The sequence below is a fragment of the Apus apus genome, chromosome 2, assembly GCF_020740795.1.
Source record: "Apus apus isolate bApuApu2 chromosome 2, bApuApu2.pri.cur, whole genome shotgun sequence".
NCBI classification, from domain to species: Eukaryota; Metazoa; Chordata; class Aves; order Apodiformes; family Apodidae; genus Apus; species Apus apus.
Window position 1 is genome coordinate 25,602,116 of NC_067283.1, and position 18,856 is coordinate 25,620,971.

Below are 18,856 nucleotides of genomic sequence, written 5' to 3' on the forward strand. Positions count from 1 at the left end.
TGCAGCAGCCAGCAAAGGCAGCTGTGGGTCCTGCCTCTGTGCTTTGGAGGCATACCCAAGCTGCACAGCCAGTGTTCCCTTAACACCCTTGTCCCTTTTCCATCCTCTCAAGAGCTTTGACAGCTGGTTGGTTCTGCCTGGAGAAGATCAAGAGGAAGGACTCATTTTTCAGCTGACCAAGACACACTTAACCTGCTGTTGCCCACCTGTGCTGGGAGTGTGGGAGGGCACCAAGTCCTGCCTGGTCACAGGCACCCACTTGAGCACAGGGAGAGCTGTGGGGCATGGAGAGGGGGAGAGAGGCAGCCCTGGTGCCTCTTCATCTTCAGGTGACCTGCGTGCACAGGTGAGACTAAACGGTTCTGCACAGGCCGGAGCAAACTGCAGGCAGTGCCTGGAACAGACTCAGACATGGGCCTGAACTTTGACGCTGCTCCTTCCAGCAGCCGTGAAAGACAGGGAGGGCAGTGGCGTGACCAGCCTGGGCAGCTCTTGCTGACTCAACATCAACATGTTTTTAAGCTCCCAGTGCAGCTGGAGAGGAACACCCTGTCCCCACGGGTTCCCTGTATCTGTCTCTGGAGGTGCCAGAACAAGGTACGGTTGCCTCCTGCAGCCCCCAGCCCTGACCAAAGGAGGCTGTGCTGCATACTTAGCAAGGATTTGTGCTAAAAAAAGAAAAAGAAGAAAAAAAGAGAAAAGAAAATAATAAAAAAAGGATGGAAAGCTGTAGGCAGAAAAAAAGAACCAGCAGCTAGCAAGTGAAGAGCACCCACATGTTTTCTGAAGGGTATTTTTAAGGTTTGTAATTGTTCAGTCCTTATTTACAGTGCTGTTTTGTGTCTTTTTATCTACATTAGCTGCCAGTCTGCCCTCTGCTTAAACCAAGCTGTTCACATCCAAGTGTCTGGAGCTCCAATGACTATGGGAGGCAAGCTTCACTTTTTTAGGCTCCCAGCCCCAAACAGCTGGAATAATCTTCGAGCCGTATTGAAGCAGGCCCTCACATTGTTTGGGGTTTGGACACTCTTAATCCTTTTCTCAAAAAAGCTTCAGCTGTGTGAAATGAGCACAAGCTGTGGCTGGTCACTGTTGTGAGCCATTAAAGAGTTCTGTCTTTCTGTCTCCAGGTGTGGGCAAAGCCCCTTTATTCTAGCTGAGATCAGTGTTTGGAGACACAAGGACAAAATGTCCACTCTGCCGAATGAGGACACACTTATACTTCAGAGTGTAAGTGCAAAAGGCACTCTGCACCCAGACTTCCCCCGTGTGGACCGGGTCTCACCTGGCTTGAAGAGAAAGGCTGACAGCTGACCTCCCTCTGGTCTGGGTTGTTCAGAGCTCGAAGTTTTCCAGTATAATGGTTGCACTGCCCTGGATGAGGGGCTGAGGCTGAAGCAAAAGCTGTCAGCCAGTTCAGTACCTTTAAATTGGCCTTATATGCATATACACATTTCTGCTCAATGAATCTTGAATGTCTAAATGTGTGTCATATAGTCCTCTTTCTCCCCTAGTTGTGTCACTTGATTGTAAATTCCTCCAGCACAGCACACGGTGTCTTGCAGACCACTTGGCAGGTATCATAGGCCAGCCCCTTCTCTGGTCTTGCACTCTGAAGAAGTTAAAAATTAGTTTGTTTCTTGTCTTCTAGAGACCTTCAGGAGCATATGTGGCTCCTCTGCTGACCAGGAGCTCAAATTGCTAGTTTTGTGCTTCAGACAAATGTTGGCTTTGTCCACAATTCACAGTTGTCAATGTGAAGCTTGTCACAGATTTCAGATGTCATGTGCAGTCTAAAGAGAAATTATTAGTAATCTAATATTTATATTTGACATGGGTTAATATATTTATCCCATGTTATATTACACATTTTTTAATTGCTTAGAGAAAAATATAAAGGGTTAGCATATCTTAGAAGCGTGTTCCAGAAAAGAACAGTGAATTACGTTAAGCAGAAGTTCTCAAACATGCTTACAGACAACCTATTGATCTATTAGGTATATTCTGAATTCCATACTCTTATTCTATAGAAATGAGAACAATTGAATAGGTGCTTCTGAATCTTATTATAAAAAAATAAAAACTTTTATAAATGAAAGCTTAACATAATGCACACTAGAATACTGCTATTCTGCTAGAAGTGTTTACATTAAAAATAAACAACAAAGATTCCAGTGTTAATGTACTTTAAAGAAGGGGTGAAGAGCATTTATTTTAGCCTTTCATTGTCAACAGCTTTGCTGAAATGTCCTTTCTGTTCTTCTGAAATGAAACACACACCCCTCTGAAAGAGAGTGCTGTTGAGGCCAGACCTTCACCCCCAAAATTCTGTTTCTTATAGCAGTGAGTGTGCTTATTCCTGGAAAGAAATGGGAGGATCTGGAGTTCTTCTCTGCTCTGCTTGACTGCAATAGTGCATATTTGAAGTCGAGACACATCCTCTCCCTTAACATCAATACTCACAGGTGGAGAATGTAATTCTGCTGCAGAGCAAAGGAGAGGACAAGGACAACTCTTTGAAGAAGGATGAAAACATCTCCTTCAGTCAGCCCTGAATACTAATCTCTGTAATATAATTTCCAATGTCTGCCTACTTCAATTTATGGTACTCCAGTGAGTAGTTTTGCCATTTTTCCAGCTGTTCTGACAAGGATGTTGTCATTCAAGAGACAGAAGCCCAGGAATATGCAGAAGGTGCTATGATTTTTTTTCATTATATTTTTCCCCTCAAGAGAACTGATCATCCAGTGGTCTTGCAAAATCACCAAAAGCTTTGAGAAGTGTGACTTTAATGCCCTAAAGAACTGTTCCTATCCTTCAGCTACAGAAGATATGCTCAGAACATGCACAGCCTAGCACCAGCAGCAGGAGTATGAAGAACAGAGGAACAGCAGGGCAAGGCTGCAGAGGCAAAGCTCAGGAAGTGATCTGGACCAGCAGAAGGCATCACAACAAATAACATGAATGAGAACTTAAGAGTATCTCTGTCAGTTTGAAAAAGAAGCTTTCTTAATCATGCATTTGTGTAAAACCTGAGGCAAAATTTATTAGAAACGAGGGAAAGTTGTCCAGTGATTTCAAAGGGTTTTGTAACAGTCCCTAACTAAGCACAAACAAGTGTTTTTGGTTCGATACAAAACAAAGGTTTACGCCTGAGCAAATAACTTCCTACCCACGGTCTGTAATGACAAACACCTGTTAATATCCAGAGTCATATAAACCATCTGATCCACCCCTGCACAAAGGTTGAATTCCTCCAGTAACACCCTTTGTATGTAGGGGAGTGACTCCGGTTCACCAATACCCTTTGCAATGCACGTTACTCCTCGTGCTGCATGCCACAGTGATTGGAGGAAAGGACAAGTATCCCTGCCAGGTATTCCACTCCGTTTCGCAGTTAATTTGTTAAAAATCAACCAGGAGTGTTGTGGGCAGTAAAGCCACTAGAAAAGAGAAAGCCACAAGCATCAACACGCAGAAAAGAGCATTCAGTGCATCTGATTTCTTTGTATGCCTCATGGTTATTAACAATCAGCATCAATTACAGTTAGCTTCTAGTTTTCTGTAAAAGGCCTCCCCAGTTAGCAAGTTAAGTGTTATTTGGGTGTCCCAGGAGCTGATTGTGCTGCTGCCCTGTGCAGTACAGAGCCCCAAGTGATGAACCTCACACTGTCTCCTGTGGTTGTGTGACACCGTGGCACTGTGGCCAGCCCCAAACCCAGACAGAACTGAGACATTGGGAAATGCAGCCAGTGGAGACAAGCTCTGCAGAGGCAGCTCCAGGCTGACACAGCTTGTGCTGGCAGCCAGCGAGGTTCCTCTGCAATGTTCCCACTGGCATTTGCTGCCGGATAAATATTATCTGGGATTTTCCATTATCTATTCACCGTGGCCAGCAATGACACAGCAGTGAAGTTGTTTTGAGCTCTGTATTCCCAACCTTGTACAACTACCCGGAATTAGAGAACTTGAGTAATTTACCTAAACAGAAATATTCACTGATAATTGAAAAGCCAAGAGCGTCCATGCAAGGTATTTGCATAGGACTGGCAAGAGGTGACAAAAGAACCTGTGGAAGATCTCAGTTCTTCTGGAGTGATAGATGAGAAACAGGCAGAGTACTCCAGGGTTTCTCATGTAGGATCAAGTATCTACTTTTAGGTGACTGAATTAGCTGAGTCAGCTCATGGCTGAAACCATCTAAATGCAGCTGCTTACATGTGTCCCAGGTGTCAGGGGCCCTACTACCATTAGCTGAACTCTGCCACTGAAGACAGGAGAGCTATTCAGCTGGCCAGATGTGTCTGCTTCAGCAGTAGCTGGTAACTTTCTGGGCTTCTGTGGATATACCAACTCTGGTGACTAGAGCAGGAGCTCAGATACCTAACTCGTACATTGACACATCCATACACACACACATGTGGTCTCATGATAAGGTGTTCTACTCAAGGTGCTGAATCCCATGCCAAGGTTCTCAGTTTTCAGGCCCAGTCCCATAAGGTGACTTAGTATAGAAAGCCCAACCTATAAACAAAGATGGAAACAATTATATGTTTTTAATTGCTTTTCTTACTTGCCTTCCAGACAGGGCATATCTGGGTGTATCATATTCATGTCACTTAAAGTGTGGTTGTCCTAAGCCAGAAATTCTGTTCACCTTCCAGAAGGATGCTCTGCAGTCCCAAATGGGGGGAATGGTGGTCTTTCCTCTTGCTGTGTTTCCCGGCATCGCAGGTCTGTCTGAGTTTTCAGGACATGACTCCAGGAAGGTGGAGTGAGCCTTGTTCTTCAAGACTCCCCCATCACACTGCAGGAAATCAGGTAGATCTTTTCAATTTTTTCGCCTCTTCCTGCTGAGAACTACAATGCAAGAAGGTGAAAGAGGAAAATATGCCCTAATTCTATGTGGCCTATTTTTTTTGCACTTTTTTGGTTTTCTTTTATAGCTGCAGCAGGAATATGGAAGAGAGCTGGTGAGGAGCATCTTCTGATAGCCCAGACATATTTTTTTACTTATAGAAAAGATGATGTTATTAAGAGGCCTCAGAATATTCTGAACACAGGATTGTGTTCTAGCCTTTTGCTGTGCCACCTAGTATTCTAGATGTCAGGGAAGAATTCAGGCTGCCCGGAGGGGGTTCTGCCCTTTCCTCCCTGTGAAGTGAATGAAGAGGCACTGGGCCAACTGAGACTGTCCACCAGGGTGTCCTGCTCTCTCTTTGCTGACTGCAAGGAGGAGCAGCATCTGGCCAGGTACTGAGTCAGTCATTGTGTCTGAATGTCCATGCCAGCACAGGTATGCAAAGCCACTTCGGGTGCTGTAATACAGAATCAAGATACAGGCACTTAAAGTTGTGTTACCAGCATTTAGGGAATGCAAACCCAGAATGTTAACTCAGAAGTGGGCCCCTTCCACTTCACCATCCCCACCTCCCCCCAAATTAGCTGAGCTGAGGGATCATAAACTGCCAGGTTCTTCCTTCTGTTTTCCAAAATGGCTCAAGAATTTAAGGACAGGCAGTTCCCCGGGGTTATAACCTGATCCTGTCAAGTCATCATCAGTACTGCAAGGGGGAAAAAAACAAACACCAGTCATTTTTTCAGTCTAGTAGTGTTTCTTATCAAAGGTAGCAAAGCTTGTTTTGTAAGAATGCTATGGGAAGGACATTATTGCATGCAAAGGGCAAAGTCTGGTGGATTTGAAAGCTTGGCTAAGTGATAAGGAAAATATAATAATGAACAACTGCTTATCAAGGCTCCAGGGAGATTAATCTGGATGTGTGCCCAAGGCACCAGTAACAAAATCAGTGTACGTGTTTTAGCTAATGATCTGGAAGAGAGAACAGGGTGCTGTGGTGTGGTTTCTGTTGACATCAGGAATCTGGCTTTCTAAGGTCCTGATCAGGGGGCAAAGGGAGGAAGTGCAACATCTGCTTATCTCCTGTGACACCAGAACACCTTTTAGCCGGTAATGAACTTGCTGATGTCAGTGAACCTCTGATGCTCTAGAAGCAAGCCAGTCCCCCACCTCCGGTGCTTTGCTGAATCAGGAGCTGGGTGCTTGGCCTCTGTCACTCATGGGGTTTGTGTGGGGAAGGAAAAAAACCAAAACATTTCAACTTCTGGTGTCTTCTGGGCTGCAGGAGCTTGGCTGGAACTGATGGTCTGCAGCAGCATGCTCGGGGTAGACCATGTTGCCTGCTGTGGCCACATGGGCCCGCCCAGCCAGCCAGCTTCATCCCTGCCACATCTGCAGCACGGCCAGCTCCCACACCAGCATGGATCTATCCTGAGCCTGCCGTGGGTGAGGTGTAGAATGCACGCATATGTATTTCTGCTTGGAAAAACTGGAGGGGAAAGGTGCTAGTCCTGCCTCTAGGGACTGCAAGACAATAAAGATGGATGAGGAACAGGAGTGGTTTTCTTGTTGGTTTCACTTCGTTTTACTGTAGTAGCTTATTGAAGTCCCTGGTGTCCTTGTAGTTCTGGGTTATTTCTCCCAACACAACTGACACACTGATGTGTCAGTATTTTGCAAAACTGTAATTGCAAAATGCTACGATTTTTATACCACCTGATCTGCTTCAATGGCATTAGAAGTGAAAAAACATTGGTAAGAAGGTGAAACTCAGCACAAAAAGCGGTCACACTTAGATTTACTGCCAGACACCCAAGTCTGGGTGGTTTTTTCCTGTCATGTTTCAGGTGAAGTACCTACACACATTTTTAGTTACTCCATCTTCCTTAAAATTAAGGGAGAGGCAGGATATTTACAGGCAAACAGAAGTCTGCTAATGCACCAGCTGTACAGAACTTTTATCATTGCATAATCTGTTCTGTCTGGTTACTACTGTTCTCTTAAAAACCGACTGTCAGAAGCCAGTTTTCTCATTGCTTCAGAGCTGAAAGGCTTTCCTTTAGCCTGTAGAAAAGTTGTTTTTTATAAACTTATTGAGGGATGCCTTTTTAATATAAAACTAAAAACAACAGTGAATTTTCACATTCTAAACAGCTGAACAAACCCCAGATATTTTAAGGGGTAGAATGTGCACTGATGACGGATTCTCATCTCTGAAGATGAAGGCTATCCTAATTAGGAGGAATAAGGTGATGTGTAAGGTGATGCACTGATTTAAGGCACTGTACAAATCCTCTGCAGATGCAACATTAAGTGTAAGCAGATCGTTATTTCAGTGTCTCTCTCCCCTGCTACATCTAATTGACACAGTATGAAAGTTGCCTTGCTCAACTCCATTTGAGAAGACCAAAACCAACCCTTGCTTGCACTAGATTTCCTAGAAGAAAATAAAGCTACTAGACGACCATTTACATTATTTTATTATAAAATTATTTCAACATCTACATCCAAGTAAAATGCTTAAAACTGTGGCTCTACTTTCAGGAATAAGAATTCAGTACATTCTGAAAACATACCATTTTATCTAGGTAGATAGCCCTTAAGTCATTTTTAATGCTACACATACCCCATGTGGGTTCTTTAGGTGCTACACCCACCTCTGTCTGCATTATGAATGTGTTCTGCAGTTTCTCTCTGTGAACATTAGACATGCTCACAGCACCCATGTGCTTCAGCTGCTTTGAGACACAAGTTACAGCTCCTCCCTGCAGTAGCTGTGGCTATGATACAGATGTACAGTGTATGGTGAGATCATAACCCATGTTCAGGCATTACCAGGTGCAGACAGAGGTACAATTTGTGTTTACCTGACAACAATGACTACCTAGGTATGTTTTTGTGACCTGGTATTCAATACAAAATAAAAAAATATTCAAGTATATTATGGCAGTGAATGCAGCTTTACCTGTATATTCTAGACAAATATCTTTCATTTTCATTCTTCATTTCATTCACTGAGCTGAGCTCAGATACACAACTCCAGCTTATTCATGGGGATTAAAACAGCCTTGATTCAGTACTGAAGTCATTATGCTCAGTAGGTATCCCAATAGTTCTACATTTGGTTTTAAAAATAAATGTAGTATATCAGAATACTATTTTATTTTGATTGAGAAATCTGTCCCAACAGGACTTCTTGAACACAAAGGTAGTTCTAGCTTTCTCTCATTATTTTCACAGTAGAGTATGGAGTGGCTTTCCATCCGACAAACACAAATCTGTTTTAGAAAACTGTCACACTACTGAGCATGCTTTAAAATCTGTACTTGCAACTTCTTGCAAAGGATCACATACACTTAAGATAATAGACTAATTAGTAAAAAAAAAAAAAATTCAGGTCATAAGATAGAGCATTGATGAAGTCTCATGGACCAATTTGGCAATGTCCAATAGTTTAATTTCTATTCTGTCATTAAGTTTACCTTGCTTATAAGGGGAAAATGCACAAATAAGATGGAAAAGGAAGCAGCTTATTCAGAATGGAATGTTTTCCCCAACAGCTCTCTCCCTCTGGCACTGTTCCTGTAACAATTCCCCATAACATTCATGTTCGTAAAAGTTACTCTATAGTTTCCAGTTCTGTTCATACTTCAAAACTTCTCATTTCTTAAGACCTTTCCATTGCAATGAACAGTTATTAGAATTAAATTCTAGTTTCAACATGACTCTTCCTGAAAACATTTCAAATAGACCTTCAGTGCTCATCACAGCTTTCAAGGTATAGAATTCCCATGTACCTCTTTGAGCTACTGTGGTCCAATACAGATTTCTCAAAGATGATAGGAAGATACATTTAGTGTACTGAGCCACTCATCTTCTAACAGCATGACAAAAAGGAACCACAAGACCATGTTTCAAGCATGCTCTTGTTTCCTACATCGTGCTTACATAATACAGGTCACCAAAATCTTTCCATTCAACTTGCATGTCTGACTTCAGTCCTTGAAAAATCCTAACATGCTTACTTGGAACATTTTTTCTGGAGTGCAGGGATGTAGGCTAGATGTAGCCTAACCTTACAGCTGCTATAACCAAGTAGTTTTCCACTTCTTTATCCTTAATTCCTTCTTAGTTGCCTTATGCATAGGAGCCTTACTTGGCTTGTTTTTCCACAAACAGCTCAACATTAAAAAAATCTAGCAATGTAACTCACAGAAAAAGGCATCATCAGAATTATTACTGAAATTCAGTTGTGTTGTTTTTGGTTTTGTTTTGGTTTAGAATGGGACTTCATCATATATGGAAAATACCTTCTCCCAACACCCCAGGGCTTCCTCCCTCCCAGTCAGGCTGTATTTGAATGCTGGTTGTATCCTGCTACAAGACTGCCATGCTAAGTGGGTCTTTTCCAAATGTTATAAATATAGCTTTAAAGCACAGGTGTTATCTATCTACTTGAGAAGTTTTTTACAAAGATGAACCGCTGGTAACTATTCTAGGAGAAAAATATACACCAGCATAACTGACATTTATCAGTATTCAGAATTCAAGCATTAAAAAGGACCAAAAAAATTGCACACCTCTGCCACACCAAGTCTTTGATCATAAGAAAAAAAAAAAAGTCTGATTTTCCTCTATACACATCTCTTGAAAGACATATGTGTTCCTATTTTCCTCTTCCTGTAGTCCCTACCAAGATTTCACATTCAGTGCATACAGCCCAGGCCATAATATCCTTATCTTCTTTCTCTTCTGCCAGTCCTGAAACTGAAGAATTTGCTTTTTTGGAGGCAGATGAATACATCCAAATGTTAGTCTTTTTTGAGAAGCCAGCTTGATTCCCTTGGGTGCCTTGCTTGGATACCAAACTCAGACAGCCGCACTCTGCTTTGATAAGTCCTTTGGGTCTTTACTTGGAACACACCAGTCATCTGCCTCTGAGGTAGCTTGGTAATGCTTGGAAGCTGATTTGTTAAAAACTGGGAGTTTTTCTACAGAATCTGTTGATAAGGCCTAAAAAAATAATCAAGAAGGAAAAAAAGTTACCTAGTTTCTACCTCTCAATAATGCCCCTTTGCAAAAATTCATACAGTGTGTTAAGTGTTAAACCAGTGACATTACAAAACAAATGTATTTATACAAATGTTTCTGCAATAGATGCACTAATTTATGTGCTTCAGTAGCTATGTTTGCCTTGGGTAATTTGACAGGACAAATGCAGTAACATCAAATAACATTTACACCTTTTTATAGGCCTTAAGAGGCACTTTGTAACCTGTCTTCAAGATAGTCCTGGAAGCCCTGGAAAAGAACTTTCATTTACAAAATTCCAGGGAAACTTTAAAACATATTTCTTTCCTACTTCCATGTTTTGAAGCTAAAAAATATAAATAATCATATTCCATTGGGAATTTGTTAAATTGAAATGCAACATGTAGATAGCTGAACCACCTCCTCCTTTTGTATTGCTTGAGTGGTTGTGCTTCAGTGTATTTAAACTATGGTTTTATTAGAAGAAATTTAAAGCAAGTTTTTCCCATGAGTAAGTGCAGAAAGTGGAAAAGAATATGTAGTCCTTTTTTACAGACTACTTATAAAACCAGCAGTGCATGTTACATGCCAGGTATTCAAGATTACTGATATATGAATCCCATATATGGGCTACATGGTAGATGTTGAATAGGAGCATGTACTAGACTCTCTACTTTCTGGTTGTCAGAATTAAGAACAAACAGTAAAGAAACCAGATCTGTTGTTCACACCTGTTTCTGCTCCTTCAGTTTCTCACAGTACTTTGTATTCCATGAACCAGTAGACAATAAATCTTAACACAAAACTAATAGGGCTCTTACTACTAGTTATTCAAAGAGACTAGCTAAAGCTGATTAATTCTAGATACCAGTTACAAATCTTACTGGCATTTCTTAATAAAAATGTGAGCTATTTTATTAATGAACAGGGAATTTGTTTACTGGTAGTTATCAACACTATCTTTTCTTTAACAAAATCAAAATACATACCTTCAAGTAGATAATAGCATCTGTTCCATAACCACAAATGGAGTAGAGATTTAGATCTCCTTGAAAGTATTTAGCATATAAACGAGAAATTGGCAAGCCATACCCAAAGCCAGCCTAAAAATAAAGTACAAGACAAAATGAAATTATTTTTTACTAGCTCTTATGACTTAAGTAGCTGAAAAGTGTTCAGAGATTTTAAACTGTTAGAAAGCCTTTTGAAGTTATTCATCCCTTAAAAAAAAAAAACAACCAACCAGATACCTCTAATCAGTTTCGTACAGAATATAAAACTGACTCTTAAAAAAACAAAACCACAAGAAAAAAACTAATGTCCATAGAAGAGGGAGGGTCTCCATATGCCTTATTTTTACACATGGTATTTCTGCATTTTCCCTGTCTTGTTTTGTTAATACAGCTTGATTAGTTAAAGAGTTTGCTACTGGTAGATAAACAATAGTCTAAGCCTATTCCAGTTGTGCTTGCTTCCATAAAGATAGCATAATTTATACTGAGGACTGAGTGGGAGTGAAGATCATGTAAACTGCAGTCATTGGAGCATAAGAGAAAAACAGGGTTAGATGCAGGTGGGAATGTTCTGCTTCATTTAGACCTTTACATGTATATTTTTGTCCACTAAATTAAATATTAAAAATCTGTTTCAGAAAGTGTTAATTCATATTTATGAGATTCAATCTTTGTGTACCCCACAAAACAGTAGAGTGGACATGGCAGTTTGTAATTGGTTAACCTACCTACCTATCTGGCCAACACCTACAGTAACCTTATTAGTAACATGAGTATTGAAAATATCTTACAAGAGGGGTATTTCGACCATCATCCATCTTTGGCCTTGGTGCTGTGGAATACATGTAGCTAAACAGCTGCTCAATTTTCCTTACTGGAACACCACCACCTCTGTCTGAGATCTGATTTAAGAGAGAATAAAGTTAGCTACAATCATGTACTAAGAATGTTTTTTAAATTGTGTTATTTGAACAATCACTTGCAACAGAAATACATGCAAACATTTGTTTTGGTGCATATTGTTTTTCAGTTAAATATTTGTGCTAAATTGAGACTACCAGTTGTCAGATGCTGCATGTTCTTCTTGCTGCAGCATATGCTCCCAGGCTTTTGGTATGATTCTTGGGGTGCCCTACACAGGGACAGGAGTTGGACTCAATGATCCTGATGGGTCCCTTCCAACTCAGCATATTCTATGATTCTATGATAAAGTTTACATTAAGCTCATATTGCAAAAGGCCAACAAAATACCTTAATTGCCAGGTCCTCTTTTCCTAGAACAACTGTTACTTCAATTGGAGAAAGGGAAGAACTGTTTTCTTGGAATTCCACAGTGGCCCTCATTGAATTCTATGGAAATAAAGGTTGCCATTATCAGAAAGTGTTGGATCTATGCACTTAAAATCATATCTCTGCTATGCAGGGGCTGAGCACAGAAGCCCTCCATTCCTATCAGTGCCTAGCTTCCAAGGAACACACTTAGAAATTCAGTGTAACAGAAGCAGAGGAAGTCTCACACCTCAAAGTAACTAACCATAGCCAAGACTCTTCTATGCTTGAAAGATTACACTTTTCTTGCCCAACATGTAACTCAGTCAATGTAAAGTAAATAACTCAACTCCCTTCAGTGTTGCCAGGTTTTTGGAGAAGAGTAGAATTCAACAGTTGCTGAAAGTTGTCAGAAGTCTGCACCCCATGTCGGCAGCACACTAGTTCAGCACTATTCACTACTTCAAGATGTGTCACCCACCCCATAGAAAAGGCATCAGGGCAAACCTGAACTACAGATCTCATCCCTAAAAGCAGAAAGCTAGTGGTGGTCACAACCCCATGCCCCACTTTTACTCTCTCTCCCTTGCCCTGTCCCGTTTATCACCACATGAATATGTCCAAATACTCTCCTACAAATTGCAATCACTCCTTCCCCAAGTGCCAAAGCTATTTCCCCAAATAAGAAAATGTTAGAAATCTCACTTTCCTATGCAAAGCTTTACTTAATTCAGATCTAGCTAGAAATTTTAAATGTTGATGCTCCAGCTTGGACTACTAAGGGAAGAAACAGCTTATAATGACATACCTTAAAGAGCTCAAAAAGCATGTGATAAAGATGAGATGGAACATATACAATGTTAATTGGCTCTCCTGGAAATTTACCTACAGGAAAGGAAAAAAGATAAGCAAAATTTAAAAGGGTGATGGATTTTTTGTTCAATATTGTATCAAAATTTTACAATAAGCAAGTTGTATGCCAGAGCAAACAAGAAAATAGATCAGGTCTCACTTTTGTTTCCTTCCCCCCAAATTGAACAACTTTATGCACTCATAACAGTGTTTAGATTGTAATTGCCACTTGCTTAATAACAGTTTATTTTCAAAAAAGCAAAAACTACCAAGCATTAATTCCATTTTATAAGTAAAGGATTGTAAAAGATTTTAAGCACATGCAGGCAACTTGGAGCAGAACCAGTGTTTCTCAGTCAGCCCCACTTCAGCATTCCAGATAAGTTGTTAGAGGGGAGCTGTGCATCATGTTACTTCAAGTACAGGTTAGTCTCACTTCTCTCAAATTTAAACTATTACCTCAGGAAATCTCATGTTTAAGATTCTATTACATTTGAGTTCTAATACAAGAGATCAAATGAGGTGCTTGTAACAGAATGAAGAAGAACTAGCCCAAGACAGATCAACTGGTATGTCCCATTGTGGCTATAGAAATGGGAGCCTTTTTATTCAGTAAAAGAAGCAGTTCGGCTACTGATCAGAAGACAGACATGAAAGATCTCATCTTACCATTCACTTGAGTAAGTTTCAGTTCTGGAGATGTTAGATAATACTGGTCACACAACAGCTTGGAACTTTCAAAAGCATCTGAAATATTTATTTAATAAAAGGTGAAATGTAGCATCAAACACTGTAGAAACTTTTTTTACAGCAGGGCAAAGTATTATTTTTAGCTGCATTAGCTGATAAGGTGTTACAGACGGTAGGCCTGTGTTTCAAAGGAATGGTAATATTGCTTCCACTGTGTGCATTAAAAACTGAGAATAAATAGGCAAATACAGCAGCATGCATAAATCTTCAGTACAATTTGGTAATTCCATAAAGCAGATGTGTCTGTTATCTACCAGGAAGGCCAATCTCAACACCACATATAGCTTTAACTGCTACATCACCTGTCACTTCCTAGGCCTTATTCCAACATGTTTTTTATCACTGCTTCATATTTTAAATTTTGTCCTATAAAAGCTCATGTTTTGACAGACTTCTTTCAGCTATTTCAATAAAAAACAGTTAGCATCCCACGCAACACGTGTTGGCTACTCAAAGTGTTTGCAATCAGATGTAAATACTGATTTTTAAGAGAAACGTTAAGGATCTGAGAATACCTACCATTCACTACTTCAACAACATCACAGCAAGGATCAATACTTCCAATGTGCCTTGGGTGTCCTGAGCCGGATTTATCATCAAAAAGAAGGGCTGTTTGAGATTGAAACAGTACTATATTAATCTCAAATACTGTATTATAAAAAAGCCTTAGACTAATACAGTGTGATCACATCATATAATCACATAAAATACTGAGTGTTGTTTATGCCTTTTGCAAGTTAAAAATGCTATCTACTGCCAGCAAACATGTTGGCTTTTCTGTAGTTCAACACCTAAAGATTTTCAAATGGAAATAATGAGACTCATACATATTCCACACAAGGCTTCAATTTCTAACTTTTCAGTGTCAGAAAAAAATCACATGAGGCAGATCTCCAACAGTTTCAAGACATGTTTACATTAACATGTTTCTCATTAGACTGAAGCTTTTTCCTCAGGTAAAAATTTCTACTTACTGTGCTGGTTCATTAGCATCCGGGTAGAAATACGGCTCATATAAAAACGATCCAAAAAATACTGAATGTTTTGATTGGTGACAGGATCTACTTTAAAAGTGTCTTTGTATTCAATCACTCCTTGTGCCATTGTAGGAACTACATCGTGATGTCTGTTTCGGACTCTGATTAACGTATCCATAAAACTAGGTGAAAAAGATATTTTAAAAATATTATTCTAAGACTACATGGAGGCAAGCTTTGTAAAATGTTATTAACCAATCCAGCAGCAGCACAGATAAGCACATAACAACCTTAATATTAAAATACAGTTTATTTTTTCATTCTTTTAAAAGTAATTCCTCACTAACCCAAATGAGAAGATGTTGATATTTTTAAGACAACAGGTGTAATCATTAGCCATGTCAAATTCCCTGTCTGTTTACTCACTCATCACAGTTTGAACAGAGGAGAATGTGAGGAAGGGAAAAAGACCCATAGCTGACATCTCAGAAAGAAGAAAGGCTGTGACATCATAGATAATTTTTATTGCTATTTCTCTCTGTTGACAGTTCAAGGGATACTATGACCTTGAAACTGTGCTGCAACACAACAGGTGATACGTATCTTGTTGACTGTGTACAGCTCTGGAGCCCTCAGCACAGGAAAGACATGGAGCTATTGGAGAGGGTCCAGAGAAGGGCCACAAAGATAATCACAGGGCTGGAGCACCTCTGCTGTGAAGACAGGCTGAGAGAGTTGGGGCTGTTCAGCCTGGAGAAGACAAGGCTCTGGGGAGACCTTATAGCAGCCTTCCAGTACCTGAAAGGGCTACAGGAAAGCTGGGGAGGGGCTTTTCATCAGAGAGGGCAGTGATAGGACAAGGGGTAATGGTTTTAAACTGAAAGAGGGTAGATTTAGGTTAGACATCAGGAAGAAATGCTTCAGCATGAGGGTAGTAAGGTGCTGGAATAGGTTGCCAAAGGAGACTGTGGAAGCCCCCTCCCTGGAGGTGTTTAAGGCCAGGCTGGATGAGGCTCGTGCAGCCTGGTCTAGTGTGAGGTGTCCCTGCTCATAGCAGGGAGGTCGAAACCTGATGATTCCTTCTAACCTTAACTATTCTATGATTTTGTAATTCTATGATATGCAAGATTGCTAAACATCAGAGATGTAAACCAGTTTCCTCTATGCACAGCACTTTATGTGAGATTGTAAAATTCAGCTTATGGCTGCTGCCACTCTAAACTGACTACATTGCAAAAGTGGAATGAGATCAAAAGTTTAATGACAGAAATTAAAGGCTTACTCAGATAACACTTTTTGGTCATCTGGGCTTTTCCGATGGAACTCAACCAGCTCCATGAGGCTTTGGATGTACCTAATGAAAAAGAACACAAGAATTATATGTTATTAATTATATTTTTATTAGTCTAGAAACAGGAAAGATACTTTGTCTTGTCCAAATCATTACTCTGAACAAGTCATCTAGAAGTTTGAAGTTATCTTTGAAATATCGAAGTTCCATCCAAGCATGGAATCACAGATGGACACTTCTGTACTGCCAGAACCCTAGAAGTTTTAAGTGTTTTCTTGTACTTGCAACCCAGAAAGGAATCTGAACCCTCACTTTATGTATGCAGGATCATCCTTACAATCCTTAAGAGAGGTGTTTCAAAAGATCGTCCAAATGATGATGCTGATCAGGAAGCCATCTAAGAAATTTTTTTCCAAATCCAATCAGCTTTGGCCCAAGCTAAGTACTTGAGCTTCTTTTAACATGTGACAGCCCTGACGCATGTTGCAAAGGCACAACTGTTCGCTAGATTAAGAACAGTTTCTGGATCTCACTTTAAAACTTTTGCCCTTTACGTCAGCCATCCTTGCAAATGCTGCAGCTGTGCCAGTAAAGCAGGGTAAAATCAGATCCAGCCACCGTGTCAGCCACAGAGATTATGTTAACTGAATTTCAAGCACTCGCTGCAAAGGCTGAGGCAACATGTTGTGGAATGGAAGCTCTGTTAGTAATTCCATCAGTGAGAAACCCAAGCAACTATATGGCCTGACTTCCCACTTCTGTGTAGCTCTGGGGCTCTGTAGTGCTACATGAAAGTAACTTTCTAATTTTCTTCTCTCTCATCTTAAAGAGCAGGATGTGAGACTTGCTCTACAGGCTACTTAAAAACTGTTAGCTTAAAAAATACTGTTTACAAATAACAATGTAACTATGTTGTTTTTCAATTTAGGAATGCCAGAAAAGGACAGTGTATAACAGCTTGCAGTTCAGTTTTGAGGAAGAATCTGCACTTCTACTGTATTGTTACTATTTCCTACTACTCAAACAAGTCTATGACAACCAAGTTGTCAAACCTATGTTATTTTACAGGATGAATTCAAGTGCTTTTTACTTACCAGCTTTTTACTAATTGTACAGATGGAGTGCTTAGTAATTTATCAGGAAGAAGATCGATTTCTTTCAGTATGTTTGCAAACCTCACAGGAAGTTCTTGTCGCAAAAATGCAAAAGAAGTTCTCTCACATCCATTACTTGAGCCTATGAATAAATAAAAAATAAAAATCTCCTTTTAAAAGTTTCAAGATACAAGTACAGACTGCTGTCTTGCCACAGACTTCTGCACTAAATTCCTTTGCAATCATCATGCTATTATTGGCCAGTTCTCCTAAGAGCGCATGTATGTTTGTGCTGAATATTGTTTACAAGACACCAAGGCACAGCATGTTCCTGGGAGGAATACTTGTACATCTCCCGTTTAGTCGAGGGACTTCTTTGTAATCCTCCAGAAGAAGCACTCCAGCCTTTGTAAACACTGGCTTCTCCAGGGTGACGTCTGGAAATGTCGTGTGAGCACGGACTTCAGAGCTGCCAAAGCGGCAATCGCATCTGGGTACACCTTGCTCGCTCCATCAGGACAAGACTCATGACTCCTCCCCGATAACGTGTACCGCAGAACGCCAAAACACCCATCAGCTGATTCAACTCTTCGCCTCCCCGTCCCCATCCCATCAACACTACCGACACCGAGCTGTAGCGTCTGTTCAGCTTCGGTCGCCGCCGGTGCCCGGCAACCGGCCGGTGCGTGCCTAAGGCCAGCGCTGGTCGCCCGCGGCCACCTCCCCCCAGCCCAGCCCAGCCCGGGGCCGCTCCCTCCGGGAGCTCCAGACGGGGCCGGACCGGGACCCCCCAGGAGGGGGATCGCCGCCCCCCGCGGCCCGAGCAGCGCACCCCCCCCCGCCTCGCCCCGCAGCGGGGAAACCAGCCTCCGAGAGACAGGCTTCAGCCACCCCGCCAGCCGGGCCCCCGCCCCTTCCCTCCTCTGTTCATCCCGCCTCTCACCGAAGTCCAACAACTGTTTGATGGAGAGCGGGGAGGGCGAGAAGCGGGAAAACTGATCCACTTCCCGCGGCACCTGGCAGCTGCCGCGGCTGCTGCTGCCGCCCCGGACCCCGGCCAGGGGGGCGGCGCTGCGCAGGGCGAGCCGGGCGGCCTTCATCGCTCCCGGGGCGTCGGTGGGTGGCAGGTACAGGTGGGTGGCAGGTACAGGTGGGTGGTGTGTGCGCCGGTGGGTGCGGCAGCCCCGGCGCTGTCCCCGCGCCTCTGCCCGGTGGCTTCACGTGCCACCTCTATTTACAGCCCCGGCGGGCGGGGCCCCGCAGGCCACGCCCCGTGCCCCGCACGGAACGTTCCCGGCCGGGCGGCTCGGGACGGCGCTTGGCGGGGCTCCAGGAGTCCCCCCGCTCCCGCCCTTCCCCGGTGCCGCGGGCAGCGGGCGCCTTGCCAGCCCCGCCGGGGGAAGCGCCGGGGGCGGGAACGGGCCGGGGAGGCCGCGGAGAAGCTTCGGGACCGGGCGCTGCGCCGCCTCCGGTGACCTTGTTTACTGGGCAGGGACCGGCCAATGTCAGCGGCGGGGCGGTCGTGCCAAGACTGACGGTGCCGCGCTCCTCCCGCTTCTCACCGGCTGCTCGGGGGGATCTGGCCTGGTGGCGGGAGCCAGCGGTGTCCCCTGGGCTGTGGGAGCAGTCCTGGGCTGCCCGGCCCGGCCCGGGTGCTCGGTGCTGGCAGCCGCAGCAGCAGGCGTATCGTCAGCCCTGGCTGGTCTGTCACTGAGGCTGGT

The 18,856-nt window shown here is 42.5% G+C and overlaps 1 protein-coding gene across 1 annotated transcript; it reads right to left on the reverse strand.

Annotated features, from left to right (window-relative positions):
- Nucleotides 1-7,321: 7,321 nt before the first annotated feature.
- PDK4 (pyruvate dehydrogenase kinase 4) lies at nt 7,322-18,352 on the reverse strand. Its single transcript, XM_051610419.1, has 11 exons — nt 18,079-18,352; nt 17,136-17,277; nt 16,033-16,104; nt 14,748-14,932; nt 14,293-14,382; nt 13,693-13,770; nt 12,980-13,056; nt 12,154-12,252; nt 11,694-11,804; nt 10,879-10,992; nt 7,322-9,871 (listed from the first exon to the last, which is right to left on the reverse strand). Exons 1-11 carry the CDS (start codon nt 18,233-18,235, stop codon nt 9,728-9,730), a joined length of 1,269 nt encoding a protein of 422 aa, XP_051466379.1. The 5' UTR covers nt 18,236-18,352; the 3' UTR covers nt 7,322-9,727.
- Between the last annotated feature and the right edge of the window lie 504 nt (nt 18,353-18,856).

Excerpts from the sequence above, each read along its gene's own strand:
- PDK4 (XM_051610419.1), bottom strand. The coding sequence starts at position 18,235 with ATGAAGGCCGCCCGGCTCGCCCTGCGCAGCGCCGCCCCCCTGGCCGGG. Across the intron at positions 16,105-17,135 it reads GTACAATTAGTAAAAAGCTG|GTACATCCAAAGCCTCATGG; the intron begins GTAAGTAAAAAG and ends CTTTTTCATTAG. Across the intron at positions 14,383-14,747 it reads GATGCTAATGAACCAGCACA|CCCTTCTTTTTGATGATAAA; the intron begins GTAAGTAGAAAT and ends AATCTCAAACAG.